The sequence below is a fragment of the Melanostigma gelatinosum genome (assembly GCF_949748355.1).
Source record: "Melanostigma gelatinosum genome assembly, chromosome: 6".
Classification (NCBI taxonomy): Eukaryota; Metazoa; Chordata; class Actinopteri; order Perciformes; family Zoarcidae; genus Melanostigma; species Melanostigma gelatinosum.
This window is the reverse complement of record NC_136639.1, coordinates 17838006-17863238: the sequence shown is the minus strand read 5'-3', so window position 1 is coordinate 17863238 and position 25233 is coordinate 17838006. Positions and strand designations below refer to the sequence as shown.

The window sequence follows — 25233 nt, the reverse complement described above, 5'->3', positions numbered from 1 at the left end:
GATGACGCAACGAGCAGGAAGAGTGTGCTGTAAGCAGGTGGTACATCAGCTAATTGGAAGAAAATCCAATGAATTGGTCGAGTTAAAATGAAGTTACTCTAATGACTAAATGATTCATATACATGCAACCACACCTATGGCACTTTATTTTCAGTGTAAGTTGACTGCATGGTTATATAATGTTTTTACCAGATTTGACATGCTGTACAGCAACACACAGCATATTGTTCTGCAGTAAAGAACTGCGCTTCTGTGGGATTTTCAGGTGCATATTTTGCAGAGAGCTCAGACTGAGCTGAAGCTAAGCCGGCAGCAAACATCAGCGGGCCAGCAGGCGGTTTAGAGAAAAAGAAGGTGGAGGATTTGAAGAGAGGAAAGCAGTAAGAAGAGCGGTTGCAGAGGGGAAAGGGAAAGTACTGCAGGTGCGAGTTAGAGGTGAGGCATGGAAGACAGAGGAAGTGGGGACGAGAGGGGGGGGGGTCTCTCTCACAGGTCATGTATTGTTAATGAGAAGATCTCCACCAATAAGATCGTGTTTCACCGCCAGGAGACCAGGAGAGAAAGCATCCTTGATTGAGAGATGCATGAACGGAAAGATGTGATGGGAGGATGCCCCCATGTAAACCATTCAATTTGGCCCCGGAAGTCAGCGGTTTGAGTGTAATTCCACCTTTCGCTTATTAAAGAGAAACTCTTTAAAGACGACCTTCTAACAGTAGCAGAGGAAATGGAGCTGAGGAGATGGTAAACATGGAGATGTCTAACGTGTCCATTTCAGAAACATAAGATTATCTGATGCAAACTGTAAATATATATTAGAAGAAAAAGTAAATCCAATTTATTGTCACATGTACACAGCAAAGCCCACAGTGATATTCAGGCTCGGCAGCTAGTAGAGAAGTCAATAACTTCAGCTAAAATATCAACATTGTTAATTTGGTGCCACCAATCATTCTGTAGGGTCAGGGGTCTTCAAAGTATCTACTTTTGAAACTCGACACCGGCATCATTTGAAACACCTTCTTTGTAGTGCAGACTGGACGGTGCTTCATTTGATTTGTCAGAGACAATCTGTCCTTCCATGTCCGAGTTTGTGTTTTGTTTGAGTGGTTCTTCACTTGCACTAATAATCTCACATTTTGAGGACATTTTAGGGCAACAGAAAATAGACCATGTAAACAAATTTTGGAGGTCTGCGACTGTCTTTACTGTAGGAAACATAGAATATATTCATGCAATCCTAGTAAGGAACTATAACACTTTAACAGTAGGAACATACGCAATCATTTTCTCTACTTTTGAACTGTTTCTTGCAGAAAAGAAAGTGAAATAAGACCAGCAGGCCCTCAGATTACCTTGACAGCCACCAGTATCTTCTCCTGGTCAGGTGAAAGGTTGTAACACTCGGCCAGGAAGACTTTTCCGAAGGCTCCCTCTCCCAGCTCTCTCTTCAGCACGATGTTGTGTCTCTTAATATGCTGGACGACTGGAAGAAGAGGAAAGACAGAGAGTAAGAAAATGATTCCCTTGGCCATCTTGGTTTAGAAACATTATGTATGTTAGTTCACATGAGGTCAAGACAACATTTGTCAAAGTATAAGAATATAAAAGGAAATATCATGATTTATCTTCTATAGCTGCAAGGTGCGCTTTCATGTGATTGCTTTCATACATGTTTTGAAATGTTCTTGTCATACACTAATTTGATCCAATTTTTACTATAATGTAAATCTTAAAAATGTGCGTCTCTCTGTTTCATGTCGTGTCGACAAACCTGCTCTCTGTTGCTAAGTAACTCCCGACTACACGCCAGCTGATTTCTTTGAAAACATTGCATTTTAACATGCCGATGATACATTCAAGGTGCCCTTACTACAACATCGCTAAGCCCCGTCCCTTTGACTGCAGGCCACATGTGCGATTGTCTGCATACAAGGAAACACATATTATCCGATAACACATGTATGCACTTGGGTACTTCTTGAACACACACACACTGACACACACACAGAGGACACCAAGAGCTGAGATTTATCTGTGATGTGATTAAGAGGTGCATTTGAAGGAAAGCTGTCCACTCAGAATATCACATTAAAGCCCAGCTAGACTCCCAGAAGCTGCATCGATCTACACTGTGAGCTACCGAGGTCCACCACAACCCAATATGGTACAGACGGAGAGAGAGCGAGAGAGAGAGAGAGAGCGAGAGAGAGAGAGAGAGAGAGAGAGAGAGAGAGAGAGAGAGAGAGAGAGAGAGAGAGCGAGAGCGAGAGCGAGAGAGAGAGCGAGAGATTCAAAAGCATTTAAGATTGTGATGGAGGAGAACACACACTATCCAACACGTGTGTGTGTTTGTAAGCTTTGCACAGTATACACATGTCTCCTACAATTCATGCCAACTTACTACTATTTTGTTTTGCCAAATGCACCTTTTCAAATGTAGCAAATGTATATATACACAAGTAATAAATATATATGTTGTTGCAAAATTAAATTTGATAATTATGTACAATAATTATTCCATTACTATTTGAAGCAACAAGACTTGAACGATTATTGTAAGCCAACAAACTAGTTGTAAGCAAGCCAACTAACCAGCTAATTACCTCACCGCACCATTTCCTACTGAGGTTGTGTAATAAGCGTTCACCCATGAAAACGCCTCGCACCGCTTCTCCTTAATTAACACCCTGAAATAGGAAATAAATTGATGTGTGCAGACCAATGCTTCCCCTATCGCTTTTCTTTCTTTGGCAGGAAGATGTGGTGTTGTTCTCACAGCCTTTCCTGCTGTTTTTTGTTTCTTTTTAAATTCATCTTTATTGTGACATTCATAATGTGTCATTGCCACTAATTTTGCATTCATATATTCAAGAATTTTCCATAATTGCTTCGCACAGCAATCAAGAACTTTCAAAATCAAGTTATTTCATTTTTTATGGCCTCATATTGCTCATGAATTCTGCTTTCCAGCTGTCTGCCTTTGCCAATTGTACACTCCTTCCACCCTGCATTCATTATTACACTGCATCTCTTTGTGCAGTGCTACACATCACCCCTCTTCTCATCAATCAGTATCCTTAATTAAGATATACAGATATATTATTCCCCATTTACCAAACTTTACACTCTCCCTCTCTGATGTTTTTCTTAATAAGTACCCGTTTTCCCTCATTTAGCATCCCTCCATCCAGTCTCATCATCTTACTCTCTCTCTCCTTATTTAGCATCCCGCTGCTCCATCATTCATTTCTCCCTATTCTCGTTTCCCTTCATCTGCTGAACTTATCACTTTTTAATCAGCATCCTCTAAACATTAACATCCAGGCACACGTTCTGCCCCCATTCTGTTGCTCCATCACTCTTTTTCCATCACTTGTTTATGACGGCGCCGACAACATTAACATCAAGAGGAATAATATTTCCCATCAGCCACCTCCTCCTCCCATATTTTTCCATCTGTCCTTTCCCTTGGTCCTCCGATCGCTCCACATTTCCCAAAAGAGCCACCTCTCATACCTATCCTCCTTAATCAGCATCTTATAAACAACCAAATAAATGAACGTCTCGGGACATAATTATTCCACCTTTTCCCATCTGCCGCTTCTTCCCTTCCTCCTTCCCTCATCTGCCCACGAATCTTTCCATGACCCTGGATGCTGACATAAAACAGTTTGGAAATGATGTGTTTTGTAATTTGAATCAAGCAACGTGATGTGTCAAAGAGACAACCATGTTTGACAGTTGCTTTAAAAACAGGGCCAGCAGAGACGCCCCTTTCTCTGTCAAATTCCTCATGCAGTTCATGTCATGACTCATATAGTTCCTTTTCTTTTTCCCTACACTCCCAACTACATGCCGTTCTATCAGGTGTAGATAATTGTGACCTCAATTTTCATAAGCTTAGTGTGTGTGTGTGTGTGTGTATGTGTGTGTGTGTGTGTGTGTGTGTGTAAATGGGTGTTTACTGTACGCATGTGTTGACTTGTGAATAACATTTCCCAGAACAGTGTTAATCCTCATTCCCTAGATATGACAAAACACAAACCTCAGAGGATTTGCTGGGATGGAAACGGTGGAAAAATTGAGAGATACCGTAGACAAAGCCAAGAGGAAGGGGTAACTTCACAAAGATGAAGAAAGATACATCTCTCCTTCAGTTCAGGGCTGTAGCTGCTACTGAGGACACTGAGGTCAAGTCCTCTGTATGTTCTCCTCTCTGAGTTTTAGCATTACATATGATTTGAATCCTGCAAGGAGTTTTGACTTCTCTGGGAAATATCAGTGTTTCCTTTCATGCCATAGTTGGATGATAGGATTGATATGTAGCTCGAGCCAGTTAGCTTAACTTAGCACAAAGACAGTGAATGGGGGAAACAGCTAGCCTCCAGGAAGTTGCATGTGCCTGCCCAAGAAATAGTCCTGCACACAACTCCCGACATGACAGTATGGTGTCATTCTTCTAATTCTCATCAAGAAAGCAAATAAGCGTATTTCCAAAATGTCAAACTGAGTCCGAATTTCCAAATAATTTCCTGAGAGGTATGTAATCTTATACGAAGTATAGGGAAAATAGTGGCAGTTATTCCAGCCAGAGTTCAGTTTAAGGAGTTGCTGAATGTCCTCAAAAAATCCATCAAATATAATTTGAAAAAGACAAATAACACCATTTTATTTCCGGTTTCCGGCTGGGGTTGTTGTTGGGAATTGAATTTATGACCTCAGTATTTCTAAACTCTTCACTACATCCGCGCTTCAGTTGCTTGACACACTGACATTCCGTATACATACGATGAATACGGTTATGTGGGGTTACAGAAACATACACACAGTACTTCCAACCTATGCGAGTCCATATGGGTTTTACTGTCAGTCTTTCAAAATGCTTGCAACACACTCTCCAACCACGCTCGCTCCTCTGAGGTAATTATTGTTAATGAGGCGTTAACTTCAGAGGTAAGCTGCACAAGTGAAGCTTTGCAACACCGCTAACAGATCCTGTAATTACACACGGATCCATCATCTCTGCTGAGTAATTGTTGCTTTATTGCTGCCAGGAAGAGGCCTGTGCCATCTTTTGAAGTCAAAGCTTGTATTCAATATTACAGGCCACAAGCTTGGTTAAGACCAATCTTTAAAAAGAGTTCAGTCCCTGGCATGCAACTGAGTGCTTTGCCAAACAATCGGTCCGATACTTTCAGTATTTATGCCGCCTGTCTGCGAGTCAAAGAAGCATACAGAATAGTTGTAATGGCTGCAGTGTATTAAAAACACGCACTCATACGCAGCGGTACGTTATTGACGTTCATTGATCCTCAGCGCTTTCGTTCTTGTCTCTCGGCTGTAAATCCCAGTCTGTCTTTTAGTAACAACGCACAACCAAAAAGGTCATCCTCAAATCCCTCCCATTATTATACCTCCTTCAACTGTGCCCTCAAAAATAAGAGCGCACACACGCACACACACCCACACACACACACACACACACACACACACACACACACACACACACACACACACACACACACACACACACACACGCGTGGTTTCAAAGCCTGGAGAAGCTTTTATTACTTGCCAATAATCCTAATGTCATGTTGATGGGCCAGGTCAATATCGGTGTGTGCTCTCTGTCCGTCCATTTGACTGTTGTCTCCTTCTGTTCTCCTCGTTTCTCTTTTGTTCTGTTTCTGTTTGTCCCTTTCTCCTTTCCACTTTCTCTTTGCCCTTTTTGTCTCTTGTTTTGTTGATTTCTGCGCCACTATGTACAGTATGTACCTGTTGCGCTGTTAAAAAAAATCAGGTCATGCGTGTGCATGAGTCCCACGTGGACGTCTCACATTTATGAATGGATTCATGCTCAACATATGCCGGGGCACACACACACACACACGTATAAATAGACTTTCTATATTCAACTCCTCTCTCACAATCGACAGCTGATCATCAGCCGCTCCAAGGTCATCGCCATGACAGCCAGAAAGATGTTGCCATGGTAACCCCACGCCTCGACTGCTTCGCAGCAGATTGCTCATAATGGGTCGATAAGCGTTTATTTAACACAGTTCATTTGGGTGACAGATAAGTGAGGTTTTTACTCACACGTGTCGGTCTTGAGGCTGTTTGTGCTCCTGAAGTACTGAGGGTTTTCTATCACCGGGATCTTGGTCATGCCGATCATTACCGCGTCAGGGCCCATCTCTGAGGACGAGGGAGTGTTGCTGCCGTTAGAGACGTGATGAAGAGGAGAGGCCGAGTCGTCGTCGTTACTGATCACCGAAGATGGTCCTGAGAGGGCAGAGAAAGAGGGAGTTCAGTTATCTTGACAGTGAGGTTCTGCGTGTGAGACGGAACATGTCAGTACCCGTGGCAGCAGCCCTGTTAATGGTGTAAAGACACAAGAGAATGAATTCAGTGGTTAAGCTGTGATTAGCAGAGATTGAAGAGATGCGATCATAAAGCGGGGAGGTTAAGCTGTTAATATTGATCACAGTAGACATCTGAGAGGAGAGAGACACATCAGTTATGTTCATAACATTAGAGTGTGTACGCTACTAAATGGACCTGCACATTTGTATTCATGTGTTTTTAGCAACACAAATCACCCCCTAAGTTTTCAGTGACTTTTGAAATGACAAATAGTCACATTACAAAGCTTCAATTGTGATCATAGAAGTAGAGTCAAGTACAGTTTGTTACTATCCTTAAATCTAACACAGGTTTCACCCTCAAATAGGGCTATAAGAGAGCAAGCGCTTATTGCTTGTCTGACGGGTGAGCAGTGTCTGACACCCTCTCACGAGTCCTCTACAGTGTCGGGTTTGGGGGGAATTTCTGTCACGTTCCGAAACCACCAATTTGACGAGGCTGCATAGTGCAAAACGAATGCAGAGTTATGGTGCAAAAAGGGAAACCTGGCTCATCTTTGTCACCTTTATCATTTTACAAGAGGCTGTGTTGGCCAATGTACATTCCTAGTTTCCTATTTTGTGACACTGCACTGTGTTGCAGTGTTTTTAGTGGTCGTGAGGCATCAAACTCATGGATCTGTCACCCCAACTGAACTGAATCGTATTTCCCGTTTCACCGTTGCTCAACAACACAGCTCCTTACATTGCTGAAAGCAGTGCTGGCTGGACACCCACTTTCACCACACCTAACCTTCTTGCTATGCAGAAGGTGGAGGGACGTTATCCTTGGGCTGACCACATGAGCCACACAGCACTGGCCAACACACACATCTTAATGTGCAACAGCACTGCAAGAAGTCAGAGGAGGACCAACAATTGCATAAGACAGAGTTAGAAATAGTAACTACGTTTGCAAGTGCATACCGGCACCCACTGTCACGCATAATAAACAGAGCACAACACACAGAACAATGCTGCTTAACACTTCTTCTGTGACCTTTAACCCCTAATGTGTATGCTTAAAACTTACAACCTTACAGGATATTTTCACTTTTTTTTGTCTATAAACAAGCTCCACATGCCCATATGCAAACTGAAATCACAGTAGAAAGAGCTTCCAGTGCTAACACACGAAATAACATAATGACAACCGGCAACACTTGTAAATCATCATAATCACTCAGGTACATAGAGGGGTGAGCAAATTACTGCTTTTCAGTACAAGTACTGTAATAACAGCTTGTGAGTGATGGTCTCTTTCATGCCTCCAACAAATGTATGCATTCTTCACTGATCTAGGGGTGTGAACGAGAGAAAGCGAGTGTCTGTGTGTGTGTGCGTGTGTGTGTGTGTGTGTGTGTGTGTGTGTGTGTGTGTGTGTGTGTGTGTGTGTGTGTGTGTGTCTGTGTGTGTGTGTGCATAAGGCTCTTTTAAAGAGCATAATTGGATGCTTCCATCTTGTCTTGGTTTTTCATCAGCTCTTCACCGTGTTTCAGTAGAAATAAAAAATAACGCTAAAGACAAGTTAGAGCATGGGACCCATCGACCAGGAAGCGTTATTCTGAATTACACGCAGTCCTTCTCCAGACCTCTTCAAGACACCAAGCATTAGTGAACAGAAAACATTGTATCATGAGTTGAGATTGATTTCCCATGAGCTCAAAGTACAGTAGATGTATGCGGTGGGTTGTGCTGAATTATAACAGTGGTTGACATCACTCATTTCCTCTGTCCCTGGCCTCATGTCAGGCTCTAGTGCTGTGTCCAGGATCAGACAAGTATACTAATGTGTCACTTTCAATGAATGGACCCTAAAGAGTAATGAACGATGAATACCAAACAAGTTGTGGGGTGAATTAATTCAACTCTTTGCAATTTTCAGATGGAACTCACAATTGTTTTCACACATTACAAATAATTGCTACCTTGGGAAAATCATGTCAACCTCACTCCAAAATGCTTTTAACAAAACAGTACAATATTATTTGTAGTATTAGTTCTAGTTGTAGTATAATAGTATAATGTGGATTTTTCTCCTTTTGTTTTGTATTTTGTAATATATTGTATCAATCTTTTTTTGTGTGTGGAAGGGGCAATAAAGAAGAAAGTTAAACAGCTTTGTTTTAAACGTTCTGACAATGCAGATTTTCTGGATGATTCTAGATATTTCTATTTTTTAATCCAAAGATTAGGATGGAAATTGTCAACCCATGACGGCACATGTAATCATTCGGTTTCTCTGAAAACATGCAGATCACCAGATGAAGAGATCATTGTTTTTGGTTTGATCGGTTTCAATTAAAACTCAATTTCACTCAAAATGTCAAAACAGCTGCTGCTAATTGTAAATACTGTCAGAGTTGTGTATTTTATTCATGTTCTTAAATGGAGGAATACTTAATAATTTTGTTTCCCCTTAAATTGAGACTATTTCAGCCTTACTAGATGAGAGACGGACATTTTGCATGTTACAGCTGCCAGTACCAAACAGCTGGCTGTCCGAAAAGGGCGTGGTTTCCAAATTTCTTTCACTCGAGACATTTTGCATTCAAATGATGGTTTTGGGCAGTTCGAGTTGTCTAATTACTTGCAACGTTTACCGATCTGAGACTTTCTCAACGTATTAAAGGGAAGAAGAAAAACATGCTGCTCATGAGAGCGCAGGTTATTGTCTGTCAGCATGTGTGTGTTTGTGTTGGGAGGGGCTGAAGATCATTAACGCAGAGAGGGCCCAGGGTCAGATCGTTATAAATACCGTTAAGCTGAGGGGGTATGTGTGTGCACGCGCGTGTGTGTGTGTGTGTGTGTGTATGAGAAAGAGAGGTGGTATGGGTCCACAGGGAGTGACTTGGTAAAAGGGGATGAAAAGATGTAAAGTGGGGGAGGTGGAGGAAGGAAGAGAGAGATGGACAGGAGAGGTGAAGGTATAAGTGGGGTCAGGTCACGACCCAACACTGTTAATAGACATGGAACTGATGTTTAAACTGGTGGAGACTGGAGCTCCTCGCAGTCTGGCGAGGAGCAGGTCGGGTTAACAGTCAATAACACACATCGCCTTGCCTTCAAAGCTCAGGTCATGACTGAGAGGTGAGTGGCAAAAGGATGACCACGAACAATGCCAATTATGTCGTTGTTTTTAAGTCTATTTGTCTTATAAATCGGTAAAGGTTAAATAGGTAGAGGCACTGAGTTGTGATCGGCAGGTGTTTGATACTTCAGTGAAACGTGTTGAAGTTAAAGTGGGTTACAAATTGTTCATTGTTGTGGGAAACTTGCCCCTCAGCTCATTTTGTAGCACCCATCTGCGACCACCTGCGTCGGTCTTTGCCACTTTGCATTGGCCTTCAATAAAGTCACACCACCTACCAACTCTCCGTGATGCTGCTTTGTTCCGAGGTCTGTACTTGGTAGGTACAATGTTACTATTAACAACTGGAATGACGATCTAAACGATGACATTGTTAAATGAATGACCTCGTGTCCACACGGCCTAGAGGTTTGTGTAGAGTGCTGGAAATTAGACGCTTGGTGAAACTGAGTAGATGTGTTTCATCGACATACAATGTTATACAACCCTGTCGAGATAGAAGGAAATCCCCCCCACTTTGAATGTGCAGGGGATGATAGAAACTTAAGTGCTGCACTGTGAAAAAATCTAGTTTCTACAGTTGTTTCTAATTTACAGAAGATAAATGAGTGCTGGGTATTAAATCAACTGTAATTCAGCTAATATGCACGCCTGAAGCATCCAAATTCAGAGATGTCTCAGTTATTGCAAGGAAAAGGGGTGATGGTGGAGCTACATGAGCTACAGATGCAACTCACCAATAGGGCTTGGTGACGATGCCAGTACCAATACCAGTTCCCATAAAGTGTTACTGTTACCAGGTAGTACCAGGTAGAAGCTGAAATGGTTTACTGCATAGAGCATAGCCTTCTTGTAACGATTATTACCATATCATGACCATATCCGTGAAAATATTATGCTGAAGCTTTTTTGTTTTTATGCATAAAATAGCTAGACGGTTGAAGTGGACTCGGCTCTGGTTAGGTTACCTTCTATTCTGTTCATGAAAGTTCTTAGAGACAAGGGAGTCTACAGATTTCCTAATTGGCAACGACGGATCAGATTGTGTTTACTGTGTTACAATTGCTAAATTCTTTCAGTTGAAAGGGGTGTACCAAATGTCAGTCTGTTACGTTCAAATTCAGCTTCTATTGAGGTTTTTGAATGAAACTTCAACTGTCTGTCATTATCTTTTAAGATGTCATCACCCTAGAAAATGGGGGAAATATAATTGAGTTACATGTATACGTTATTGTGGTAATATGAATGTAATTTACGGTGCTGTTACATTGCTGCTAGCCCGCCCCGTTAATACAGGTGCGGCCTCCCTTTGTGTCCGGCAAACAAAAATTTTCACTGCAGTGAAAATTTGTTTTTGAAAAGTGAAAGGCCAAGAAATATGGATTAAAGACAAATATGTTGATAGATAAAACAGGTTGTACATTTTGGAAATCATTTTTTTTGTAAATTTTGATTCTTGACCGAAAACTGAGCGCAGCGGCGCTCGCTGTGTGTGTGTGTGTGTGTGTCTGAGAGAGAGTGACAGAGAAGATAAGTTGTTTCTGTGAGTTATTGATAATTATAATAATATTTTGAATGTCAACATTATAAACGGTTTCCGCTGATAGCGCCGTCCCCCGACTCATGATGTTAGGACTGCGTTGTCGCGTAACCATTGTGCCCACCCTCTGGTTACCCCTCATGTAAAGTATTCGCAGTGTTAACTGCTTGCCGGCGGCTCAGACATCTCCATGTTCAGAGCCATGTGCAGGCAGGAAATCCCGGCTGTATGGGTTGTAGCTGCTGCGGTAGTGGGCCAATCACGCATGAAATCAAAGAACGCCTGCGGTGTTTGGCTGCAAGTAAAACCGTACAAATAGAAATTTCATTTTATTTTCTAGATCTTGGGCACAAAAAGGATCCAGTGCAGCTATCATTTGAATGTAGAAGTGTTTTTTTTTTTTTTTTAGAATATTTTATTTTAACAATGCAAGAGAGCATATAGAACACAGAACATTAAACATTACAAACTACATAACAAGTTAAGAGAAAAAAAAAAAAAAACTAAACACAAACAAATGAAATAAAATTAAGTAAATCAATAAATAATTCCCCCCACCCAAAAAAAAAAAAAAAAAAAGGTTGGTGCATAAAGTAACACAACACAAAGGAGAATGCAATGACTACATTGTAAATCGGAGCTCCAAATAATTATAGTCCTATGGTGCTGTTCGTGTTATACCCATGTACTCCAAATAAGGCTGCTGAATGTAGAAGTGTTGATACTACTTGGTAGTGGGTTATTATTTCGGTTGATACCTTAAAGGTTTCGAGTATCGATACCCAGCCCTCCCCAATGATTGTGAGTCACACTCAATGTTACACAGCTACTCCACCTGGACAGTCCATTCTTTAGCTCTCTAAGTTGCTGCTGTGACACCGGCGCTGCTGTGGGAGCCCGAGGGTTTGGGGATCTGGAGTTGAGCAGGAGTTTTATGGCAGGAGCGTACGCTGGAGTGGAGTTAAAATTATGACTGTGAGTGCATTGATCTATCTTAGGCTCTCTGGGTACACCTCAGACAACCTGAAGCCATTTACCGCTGCTTGTTGCCCAGGGCGATGGATGCAGAGAGGCTATTATGGGATTTAAGGACATCAGGGCCTGTCAGTCAGTCTGTTAAAACAGCTTGGTTGTCTTGTGCCCAGATAGCAACAGAAGGAGCAGTTGTTAGCAGATAATAGTGGATTTTATAACTTGAGATTATTTTACTGTCGGTAGTCAGTGAGGTTAGAGCACGAATTGTTTGAAATATAGAGTTCAGATGCACTTCATAGGTAGTTGATGGACAGCCTAGATATCAGGTACAAGTTGACAAAAATAACAAATTTAACAGGCAAGCCATCTACTCTAGTTTGCTCTCTGCAGTTGAAGCCATTTAGTATATTTACTTCAACCCTTTTGGCTCTAAAGCTGCTGAGTAAATAACATGTACCAGAGCAGAAACTCAGGTATTCTTCACAATTTCACACTCACAAATGCAGATTCTCTGGCTGCCATATAATCATTTTGCCTCTCGATGAAGAATAATTGACTACGAATTAAAAAGACATGAAATTCCCATGCATGTAAACCCCCTATATATGTCTCTGATGGACGTTTTATCCAAGCCGTCAGTGGAGCAGTCACGCAGGCTTCAGGGCAAAAACACAGGACTGCTTTCACTGTTGACCCCAAAGGTCTCGCTGACCCCTTACGCCCATCACAATAGGTACAAACACACACTCACAGATGACTGGTAACCTGAACTCCGTGGTCTCTAAACTGTGCTGTCACAATGCTGAACACAGGAAGTAATCTATCGATCCGGGAGGAAGGGGGATGGAGGATGCAGAGGAGAGGGACAGACAGAGGAGAGACAGCAGAAAGGGGAGTAAAGAAGAGCGTACAGAGATGCAGCTTCACTCAGTGCCTGGCAGAGAGACGGGGGACAAATGGAGTCAAAATAATGCAGGGAAAGAAGAATTATGCAGATGACATTTTAGATTTTTAGAGCCTGAAAACAATTTTGGCTAAAATAATTTGGAATAAATTTGGAATAAATTATTTTTCTACATAAATACAGTCTGCCAAAGGTACTACAGTTCAGGTTATTTGGCACGGAGATTTCGTATTTTGTATTTCACTGGTTTAAAGTAAGGCAGGGGTCATGTCACACATGCACCAATCAGGATTTAGTTGAATCTAACTGTGATGACAGTTGTGGGATTGTTTGCTTAACTTTCCAGGTCAATCAAATCTGATCTAATCACCCACACACAGTCCCGATGAAGCAGTTTTTAGTGTTCATAAGTAATAACTAAGGATGTTTTTACCAAAATATAACTGCTTATTTAGTCATCAAAAGTTGAAAGGGTCTCTGCTTGTCTCGCTTCCCGCTAATATAGTTATTGATGAACAAATGTGTTTGGTCTTTATTGTTCTCTTAACATTTTTACGGGGGGCATACAATTCTCCCCAGAGCTTTTGGATACTTTTCCATAAGATTAAAACATGATGAATGTTGAAAGATATAAAGGGTTTATCCAACAGCATTCAACACATGTATTAGAGCTGCAACAATCATCATTATTGATTTATCATTCAGTGTGTGAAACATAAAACAATAGTGGCAAAAAGGGCAATCATGACTTCCCAGATCACAAGTTCATCATAAGTGTCTTGTTTTGTTTGACCAACACTCAGAAGAAAACTAAATATTCAGTGTTCAATGATATAAAACAAAGATAAGCAGCAAATCCACATGTGAGAATCTGTAACCAGAAAATGTTTGCCATTGTTTTGCTTCAAGAATGAAGAAAAATCAATAAATGATCTGAATTGATGATGGTTATTTCACCTAATCGATGAATCGATTCACTTTAAATGTTACTGCACAGTAGTTTATCAGTAGGTTTTTGTGTGTTTGATTTCAGGGGTAAATGGCAGCTTGTGATAGTAAATAGATTTGAAATAAATAATTATTTCTGAAGTAAGATATAAGGTTAAAAGGTTATACATACAACAGAAAGTTATTAAAAAGAGAAACAATGGAAACACAGACAAAGAAATCACATGAATGAGGAAGAAGGGCCAACAAAGAAGAAAGGGCAGAGAGTTAGTGATGGATTCAGTAGACGGGTAGAATTTCCTCTGCGTTGCAGTTCAGTAAATGTCTGCCTGTACAAGTGTAAAATCCTCCTCCTCTTTGGCCTAATGCAGAGGCCTATCACGTTCCCCTCTTCTCGGTACCAACCACCGGTAAAAATAGACATTTGCTCGTCTCTCGCTGTCTTCCTGCGTCTGTCTCGCGTCACGTATCTCCTCTCTCATCTCCATGCATGTGTCTACCACCCCGCTTTTTTTCGTCATCTTGTTTTTTTCCCACATCCTCTTCTCTCTCTCTCTCTCTCTCCCTTCCTTGTAGCAGCCTCAGTCTGATTTTTTCTATTTTTAATATTCAACCCACATTCACCTTCTCATATGACACACTGGAAGACCAGTTCCTCCTACTGAAGGCACTCTGAGGTGGTCAGAGATGTGCAAACGAAGAAGCAGGGAAGGAGGTGAGAGGAATTAAAGTGTGACTAAGGACTGTGTGTTGTTGTGTTTCCGGTTCTGTAATATCAGGCCATCATAGCACCAGGCACTTGTTCACTATGGAGAAAAATGCTTCAAATATCAAAATGTCCACATTAGAACATACGTATAAAAGAGAAACATCTCAACCTTTCTTTTCCATCTTACATTAACAAACTCGTCTTTAACCTGTTAATGCTGAAATGAAGTAAATCTTAATACACCTTAGATCTCGCTATTTTTAATCAATCACACCCACTGTGGTGGAAAGTCGCAAAGTACATATTTATTTAAGTACATACTTATTTAAGTACCAATTTGACGTTATTTTACTGAAGTATTTCCATTTTATGGCGCTTTATTTCTGAATCCAAACACAAAACCCAGGATGATATTATCCATAATCAGGTTGCTAATACTCATTCATCACCTTTTAAGCAGCAGTTTTTGTTTTTACTTACTTTTTTGATGTAATATTGGGCAATTTGAACTCTTAGGGCCTTGAGCATGTTTTAATGTAAATTCTTACTGTGAAATACAAATAGTAGGTTTAGCTGTCAAATACAATTAGAGGAATAAAAAGGCAAATATTTCCCTCTGAAAGGTAGTGAAATAGAAGTAGCATAAAATGGAAGTACTCATACTGTACCTCAAATGTAGGCTTCAGTAAAGTGCTTTCGTGAATGTACTTAGTTAAATCCACCTCTGTCTACAATCTGACATTCATGCCCACATCACGCAGCACTCGGCCAGGTGTGCAGAGGTAAGGACGCAGTCAGGGTTTAAACTTCTCTTTCTCTTTCTTATTTCCTTCTTTCCCTTTGCACGACTGTCACTTTTCATATGGTCAAAACCAGTGGCAACGTCATGTAAGCCTTCCAGAAGGGAGTGCTTGAGACGTTTAAACCATTGTTGCAGCTCACCGCTTTCACCTCGGAGTGTGAGCCCTCCGAACAGCTATCTTTGGCCGTCCAACATGTTCTTACAAACTTTAGTTCCTTTCAAGCATAACCCCACCGTAACACTCTTTCTGAAATGATTACTTTTACTATTGATACTTTTACTACATACTTGCTTTTACTTAAGGAACAGCTTCCGTGCAGCAGCCTTACATGTAATGAGGTATTTTTGCAGTGTGGTATTGTTATTTTTACGCGAGTAAAGGATCTGAATACGTTTTCAAGCTTAAAGCCATCACACCATATTAAAACTTTTAACTCCATGAATAAAAGTTTTTTAAAAAGTCTATTGTAATTAGTCTGGGACAGTGGGGCTGTTGACAATCCGCACAGTCTTGCAGTACAAAAGGAAAAGCATTGATGACTTGAAACATTGTTGCTGCCTTCAGTTCAGAGATGGATCGAGTCAAAGAGACGGAGGGAAAATGTGATTTACAGAAAAGAGGTTTGTCAATAAAAGAGTTGAATGTGGCATTGATTTCAAAGCCTTTGTACTTTGTACTTTGTACTGATAAATAAGGGAACACACAGGAATAAATATGCACAGATGCACACCTAAAAGCTCCTGCATTTTTGGATGAAAAACACACATTTACACACAAAGGACACCAATAAATGATTTATTTTATTGAAAAGAAAAAAAACCCTTTTCTGTCCTCTGAAGTATGAAATATCGTTTTCAAATGAGCCTTTTAAGCAATTAGCCTCTTGAACGCAGCTTTAATGCCACAACAACAGTTTATGGAAGAGGATCAATAGCCAAAAAGACTTTGTCACTTTTTTTCTTCAGCTTTTCCTTTGTGCTAAATATGACATGAATTGACATTTCTTTTGTATGCTAGCGATGGAGAGGTAAAAAGGTTACCATTGTGCAGTTACCGAAAGGTTTTAGGCACTGTGCTGCAGTTAGAGGAGACGCATGAAACATTAGGTACGGTAATGTCTGTCACAAACACATGAAGTTAAAACAGGCTCTTCTTCACTTATAAAACAAGACTATTGTGTATCAGAATGTACAAAGGAAATAAAAAGGACAAATACAATAAAGACAAAACATAAAATAACATTCACTTCCAGTTCAAAACCTACTATACTATATATGTCATATGTCCCAGTGTTAGCATTTTGTCAATTTTTAGCTTAAACATCTTTAACAATTTCAACAAAACCGTAAATATGCAATTTAGATTGATCAAACATAAAATATGTGCAATTATGTGCAAAAAAATCAAAGCAATTCAACTTAAAATGAGCCGGTTTATAAAAGAAACTAACAAAGTCAGTTTCTTAAAAACGTATAGCTTCTGAACGGCAATACACTTTATATATTCTGTTTATTAATAATAATAATGGTAATAATACAGAGGAGTCTTTGCGATCAAAATCCCAAGTTGAAGAATGAAGATTGCCTGAAATGTTCAGCTTGTTGAAATACAAGTCAATTCTGCACCAAAGTTTGCTCTAAATATGGATTTGGAGCAAATTCTGCCTTAACAGGAATCAGCCTCACCCTTGTTTTTGTTCCCTTTTTAAAAAATGAATAGTTTGACATTTTGGGAAATATGCTTATTTGTTCTCTAGCGGAGAGTTTGATGAGGAGATCGATACCACACTCGATGTCTGTCCTTTCTACAAACAGCCAGCAGCCGGTTAGCTTACCTTAGCACAGAGACTGAGTAACAAAACCCTCCTACCAGCACCGAATTAACATGTTGCATATTGATGCTTTAATCTGTACAAAATACAAAGGGTATCTCACAAACTGTTGAACTATTGAAAGGTCTTATAATGCCAATATTGTTCAGTCCATTCTCTATTTCCAGCAGTGAAGTTTACTGGTCATGTCACATTTGGAAGTTGGTTTTATCCAACTGTTCTACTGATATGGCTTGACGGTTGATACAACTGCACTTTGCACTAAACAGTAATGAATGCATAAAAAAACGGACGATAAATTCACCAGGTTGTAATATATATATACTATACTTTTATGTAAAAAACAAAAAACAGCTTAAGTTTAAATGCAAGTTCACACTAATAGCAACAGACCCAACAAGTTACATTCATGTTGCTGATGGAGCTGCAGAAACAGACTGGCAATGTGTCTGCTTGAAGTTTTCCCTCCATAATTGAAACAATCTTTCTTTCTCTATCAGTCTGTCTCACGTTCTTATAAACACACACCATGCGTCCACAAGCACACCCTCAGTAAGCGCAGACACACACAAAGACACACCCACTCTACCCAATCTTCCCACACCATCCACTTTCATCATCCGTCACTTCAGGGCTTCTTTTAAATTAATATTATTAACCTTTTGTTTTTATTTCTTCATTTTGTTGCATTTTTAAACATTCGTCACTCTGATGTGTTTTTTTAATTTCTTTTAATTATTGACGCCTATAATTAGCGCTTTGGCAGATTGATTAATTCTCTCTATTTCGAAGCTCCAAAGGGATTTTAATGCGGGACTCTCTTCTCATTATGAGCATATTCATATTTTTTTCTATGAATAACAAGTGAATTAAACCTACAGACTAAACTGACTGTGAAGGTTCAACCAAACAAATGCCCCCGAATTTGCATATTTGATTCAATCAGTCGCACACTGTAAAAGCTTGAGAAAGCTTTAAGAGTGTGCTGGTAGTTTATGGCACTGATTTCTAAAATACAAACCATAACCATGGCACTTTCAAAATCACTCTAACAGCAAAGAGGTGAACCCTTAAACTGAAGTATATATAAAGTATAAACACTAAGTGCAGTTTAGCAGCTAGCTTACCACACCACTTGGAATGTGAATTTTCATACATAAGTTAAAGTGCACCGCCCCTCTTTTTTTGTCTTATTAATGGATGCAGAGGCTGTTCAAGTGCACACTCTTAACATAATGTGATTTAAAAACATCAGCTATCCTGAAACACAATACGGTGTGTGTGTGTGTGTGTGTGTGTGTGTGTGTGTGTGTGTGTGTGTGTGTGTGTGTGTGTGTGTGTGTGTGTGTGTGTGTGTGTGTGTGTGTGTGTGTGTGTGTGTGTTTTTTTTTCTTCTTCGGATTAGATTTGCTGACCAGTTTGTCTGTCTGGGGTTTTGGATAAACAACGTTGTACTCTATTAAACTGTGATTCCCTAGAAAAAAACCTTCTCCCACACCAGCAGAAAGTGTCTCTGTTTCTTAACCCTGTAGCCCTCTTAATCAAATATTCCCCATGCGTCTGCCCTGACCTCAATCTCAGCCAGCACTGCCTCTCTCTGTGTATGTGTGTGTGTGTGTGTGTGTGTGTGTGTGTGTGTGTGTGTGTGTGTGTGTGTGTGTGTGTGTGTGTGTGTGTGTGTGTGTGTAGGTGTGTGTGTGTGTGTGTGTGTGTGTGAGAGAGAGAGAGAGTCATCCCACATACTGACTTGACGTGCACAGCTGGCGGACGATATAAAGTAAAACGCTACCTACATGTGCATATGGGAGGCACCTAAGCTGCACTTGACATGCACACGTAATTAATAATCCATGTGTGCAACTGTGAATATAAGCATGTATCTGTCTCCACAATGTAAGTGAGACGTGCAGCATTGTATCCTTCCATGTATCCAAAATGAACATGTAAGACAGAAAAGTGCATTAAAAAGTCCAATGGAGCCCAAACTGTTGTGGTTTTCTATGCGGGCCTTTATGTGTGCACGTGGGTACAATTATGGACAGATGTGCATGCGTGACTGCATCTGTCTCTCAGAGAGGAAAGGTTGGTGGAAGGCAACCTGTGATTCATTTAACAGAGACCTCAATTCATGATCGAGTGTGTGTCAGTGTTGGAAACTGACGAGGTGCGTCTTCCCTGGTGAATTGCATACAAGGCTTGTAACATCTTAGACATCCTTCACTGTAAAAATACCCCCCCCCCCCCCCCCCCAAAAAACCACGACTGACATTGTTTGATTTATAGAGCTACTGATTTTCCACTATAACTGCACTGTGGGTACGAAGAGGGGGTGGAAAAGAAATCTGTTTTTCTGCGGATGTGCTGGATGTTTTGACAGGTGTGTTGAATACCTGCAAAACTAATTTGACGGTTACGCAGCAGTTTGAGTGCAGAGTGCCTCCCAAACAGTCAGGTAGTGTGCTCTGCCACTCCTGGTGTTAACGGTAAAGACTTTCAGAAGCCTGGCCAACTCGTCACATATACTTTTTAGCATTTATAGCACGCAAGAGCGAGGCAAATGGAAGTGAAGTCATTTTCTCTCGAATGCCTTTCCATTCCTCTTATCACTTTTATTATTTTATTGCTTGTTCTAACTGTGACTTGCAGCAGCGCCGGCTACACTAATGGGAAGCTGCTGCCAAATTCAAACAAAATCACTTATTTTCTCTTTCTCTCGCTCTCTTCAAAGTCTCTTTTTCTTCCCCATTCTGCAAAGTGGTTTTGGTTTACTGAGTTTAATGAACCTCACAACTTCTTCAAACTGTTTGGCAGCATCACCAAGAGCCAGTAGAGGGGCTGGATGTCTTGGCTATTTGGATTTGGTGTTATTATACGATGTAATAAAGACATTGTTCACAAAGTTAGGATTGGATGTACGTAAGATGGGCTTTTGATGTGTGCATAAAGAAATATTGAGCTGGTATATATCAGCACTAAGGGGCTGAGTGGTAATGTCCAAAATCCGTAGCTTAAATCTGCAGCAGTGTGTGTGTGTGTGTGTGTGTATGTGTGTGTATAGAGGTGGAAGGCATGTGTGCTTTTGGGCAAGATGTAGGTTAATGGCTGTCTCTGTCCCTCTGATCTGAATAATTCATCCAATGGGAGGCTTTTATGCGTCTCTGAAGGCTCTCTCTGATTGGTTGATCAGGCTGCTGCATCCCAGAGCTCTACCTGGTTCCTCTACCTTTAGAAGTTGATAATGGACACCATCCACCTGACCACTGTGTGTGTGAGTGTGTGTGTGTGTGTGTGTTTGCACAACCCCGTAACCCCCGACCACTCCCTTCATTTTTTTATACATAGTTTTTTGTTGTGTTGGTTGGATATGTGGATGCCCCTCTTCTTTAGCTTCTCCCATTTCCCATGTTGTCTCCCACAAACACTCTCTGAGACACACAAATACACACAAACAATCTTTCGCCCTTGCTTTTAGTCTCTTGTGTGTCCGTCTCCGTTAGCGTGAGACCAACTCCACTGGGATGTTCTGAAACAACGCACAGCCTGAAGGGAAAGACAGAAAACATAAACAAAACAACGGGAACAAAAGAAAACAACACAACTGTAAAATAATAATGATGACAATAAATAATAACGACAAACAGCTTTTGCAAGAGAGGCGTAGTTGCTGGTGTCAGAACCACAACAAGTTGTTTTGCTTAGTATTTGTTAAAAAGGTTGTTTCTGTATTATTGCACTTCAGGATGGAGAAAGTACACAAGGCTTCTGCACATGAAAATAACCATCATTCAGTCATTTAATGCTTATTTTGAGGTTGAATGCCAATCTTTCCAATGGAGCTATATATCGATATCCTTGTGTTGTTTTTCCACCCTTCATATAGCTACACGTACTGTGAGTAAAGAATCTTCGAGGTTAATTGAATCTGGTATTCGAGCAGAGGTTTAGTAAATTAGGCTAATGTTATTCACAACAGAGCGGCACCAGAACTTCTTGTAGTCAGTGTACTTGGAAATACAATCGAGCATTTCCGATATCTATACTTTAGTCTAATACAATCCTGGCTAAGCATGCACACGGTATACTTTGAGTAGGCCTCAGAAGTAATCTCCAACCAGGGCGACCAATTGCAGCAGTGCAAATATTAGTGCAGGAACTGAACGCACAAACCGACACTCGACTGGTGCGAGAGAGCACAGGGTGGGAAACAAAGGAGCACTCAGACCGAACCTCCCGTCATCGACTGACGAAACAGAAACAATGGAGTCAAGTGCAGTTGGACGGCACTTTCAGGATCATCACGTGTAGATCTGTTTGGTGAGACGGTGACAGTGTTTGAAAGATGACGATTTATTCAACGCTTTGATGACACAATTATGGACGTACGATCTGTGTTCTAGGTGTGTATGTGCATGGTGAGGTTGAGGACAAGTGTGTTGTGTGATGCAGCGGCTTGGAGCCCAAGACAAATCTCCCCGTGGGACAATAAAGTATGTCTTGTCTTGTCTTATCTTGTAAAAGGTAATTATTGTGGGAGTAAGAGAAAGTTCAAGATCGAATTGTTTCAATAAGGGTTCAACAGCTTTACCCCACTCTGCGTATGATGTCACCCACTCTGTGAACATTTTGTCTAGTCATGTGAAAGGGAAAAAAATGTCAAATATTTTGAATAGTATGAAAGATACAAGCACTAAAAGTAGGTGAGATAACGTAGGGATGTTTCTACGCTGAACAGGGTTGAAGTAGTTAGGTGCCAAAATCATGCCAATGCTCAATAATACCAACAAGCTGATGTTTAGAGAGTATCATGTTCACCATCTTCACCATCTTACCGTAGCGTGTTATGCGTGTTATGCCAACATTTGCTAATTGGTGCTAACTTCTGTTTTTGGGTATGTTATTAGTTTAGTCATGAGTTTAAAGCCATAAACCAAAGTATTGGACAAAGTCAAATGCTGACCTGCTGATGGCGCTGGATTAAAACAAAGACGATGAACGTCTTGACCAAATTTAATCCGCCCGATTTCAGTCTGGACCAAAGTCGTGGACTCACTGTTTGAGCCAAATAACCATGAAGTGCGACTAACTAGCCTCCTAGATCAACCCAAATCTCCAAAGACCGATCAAGATCATAAGGTACAGAGATAAGCCAACAGTGCCTCATCGTCTCTGTGTGTGATGATGCTGAGTGGATTTATTTATCAATTAGGCAGCAAAGGTCACAGCCACTGTGATATTTTCCACTGATCCACAAAGAGCAGCTTCCCAGTAAAGTGTTGATTTGTTGTTTTAAAAATGTACTCACAGTAGAGATGAAGTGACCTTTTACCAAACAAAACCTGAACAATAAACGTATTGATCCTGCGCTTCACTTGATAGCCCTCGACCTTCCCACTGCTCCCAGATCAATGGACACGCTCGCACCTACTTTCCTACCTCGTACCAGTGAGCGCAATCCAACTGTTTCAACTTTGTGTCACGTCTTTGCCTGCAAAGACACACACAAAAGATAATCTCCTGCATGTTTCACAGTCAAAGCACGGACTGATACCAACACCTGGCATGTCACTGGGGGAGTCGGTGCCAGCCCAACATAACAGCCTTATCTTTGTTGGAGGATTACGTGTGTGCACGTTTACCAACCTGTCAGTTTACGACAGAGGCTGAGCCAGCCAAAATGAATAAAACCTCTCTGCTGGATGCGGCATTAAGGTTTAAATGCATTCTGAATATCTGAGAGGAAAATGAGAAATGTCACCAAAACACCTGCAGCCAGAGTTTGTGTGTTAGAAGACGGCTGTAGGTAGGTGACTCACGTCTCGTGAAACATCAGACAGATGAGGGGAGAGAGATAGAGATGAGGTAAAAAAAAAGAGAGAATAAGAGTCAAATTCCAGTTTTGTCACAGCCGTGGTTTCGATTTAATTTCATGCAGCAGCTTTATGTCCTCGGGGTCTTAGTTACGGTACATTTCTTTTGATTGCCTGCTGCAGTACTACTACACTTGCTGTTTGGCCTTGTTTGGCCTCCCGCTGTGTTTTAGAGGGGATATATGCCAACTCATGGAGCTATTGAGATTTTAACATTTAGTTTAACAATGGAGGTCATTTTTCCTTGTACTCGTGGCATGTCCCTCTCAAAAGAGGAAACCCTTTTGTCAAACAAGAGAGTTTTAAAGAGCGGGTCCTTTTTTTTTTTAGCTTTTCATATCATTCTGTAGCTTCTCAGTGGTGGTTCTTATGTATTGTAATCCAAAAATTCCTGTTTTGGTTGAAGTACGTATGTGTTTGCATCAAAATGCTGTTTTCCTGAGCCCTTCTAAAAGACGTTCCCACGTCAGGACGGGACACAGACTCCAGTCTCCTGCATGAAATTCAGACCACCAACCAACACCTTTACTTTCTGTCTGGCTACATAAAGACCGCACTCTCTTGCTTCCTCCATGGACACTGGATGTTAAGATCACTTGTACATCTTAAAATGCAAATAAATAATCAAATAATTAGTGTAGGAGCTACAGTGTGACTCCTGTAGCTTCTATCACAAAACGAATGAGGGCCGGAGGATAAGACAGTCTGGAATAGAGGCGATACTCATCCTCTGTTAGCATCTCTCTTTGCTTATTAAAACTGAAAAACAGCACGAGTGAATAAACACACTGAGGAATACATCCAGATTGTGTTTAATCGTACAGTATAGCTGCTTGTTATGTCCAGTGCCAAAACAATATCTCCACCACTGCAGGCAGTCTGAGGAAGAAGGATGTGATGTCCCCCTTGAGGAACGTTCCTGAGTCACGCAGTGACCTAATAAGAATCCGCCAGAGACACTTTCGGCTTTAATTTGTCCCCCAACACTACGATACAACGAGTCAGCTGAATACTTGTGGAGGTGCGCAGTGGACGTTACACCACCCGAACTCAATGTTACATCATCAACCTCGAGAATCCGTGTCAATGTCACGTTTGGCAGCCAATCACTGTCAGTGTGGGATGAGTTAAAGACAATGTTTTTCATCCTATGACTCACTTCCTAAACAAAGCCAGTAAATGGGGCAAACAATCTCTCTGTTGTTGTGCTGCAGTAATAAACCCATGGTTTACCATTTGACGTCGGTTGTCTGCTCACTTCTCAGTCTGCTGGCTTTAGTCGGTCCCAGGTGTTGCACCCGTGTCTCCGCATGTGTGTGTTTGTGAGCGCGTGTCTGAAGGTAGTGATTCACTCCTCTCCCAGACGCTGGCGAGTGATCGTGATTTAGTTTTGGAGCAGCGCAGGTTGGCAATGACGCAGGTTGCCATGGCTACGGCATTCAATGGGCAACGGATGTCGCCCCATGTCACACTACAGACCTTCTGACAACTACTCACACACGCACACACACACTCACACATACACACGAGACATTTTCTGTCTGCATCTCTCACACAGATTCATTTGTTGTCTCTCACTTTTTCTCTAAACACAGACACACACACACACACACACACACACTCACACACACACATACACACTCACACACACAGGGCTCCATGCACTACAAGCAACAACAGACTATTGGTCCTCACACGGTGCCGACATGCTACACTGAACAACAAATCCATTTCAACCTCGCTCATTTCAACAAAAATCGACTCACTTGACAAACTTCCCTTCTTTAGTGTTTGTCCTTCTTCACTCATCTTGTTTGGCAACAATGGTGAGGCTTCGACAAACCTTTGGTGAATTATGCATCTCATCATTGTAGTCCGGCATTTTTTTCAACAACTGACTGGCTTCAGTTATTTCTCATTTGCTAAAGTCTATGTTAGTAAAATGACAAATGTTCTCTGGTTCCAGCATCTCAACTGTGGATATTTGCTGGTTTTCTAAATATCTTTTAATAAACTATTTGAAAGAAATGTTGCCTTGGGCTCTGGGACTATTTTCAGGCATTTCATAAATCAAATAATGGATGAATTAATCAAGAAAATAATGGAAAGATGGATTGATAATGAAAATAATTACTAGCTGCAGCCCTAATTTGCACAA

At 41.0% G+C, this 25233-nt stretch overlaps 1 protein-coding gene across 1 annotated transcript in view; it reads right to left on the bottom strand.

Annotated features, from left to right (window-relative positions):
- ntrk2a (neurotrophic tyrosine kinase, receptor, type 2a) overlaps positions 1-25233 on the bottom strand; it is a gene marked incomplete at both ends in the record, with an annotated part of 63269 nt that overhangs the window by 12398 nt on the left and 25638 nt on the right. The window contains 2 exons of the mRNA XM_079269443.1: positions 1356-1486; positions 6103-6288. Of these exons, the coding sequence (XP_079125569.1) occupies positions 1356-1486; positions 6103-6288 (317 nt within the window). The remainder of the gene's footprint in view (positions 1-1355; positions 1487-6102; positions 6289-25233) is intronic.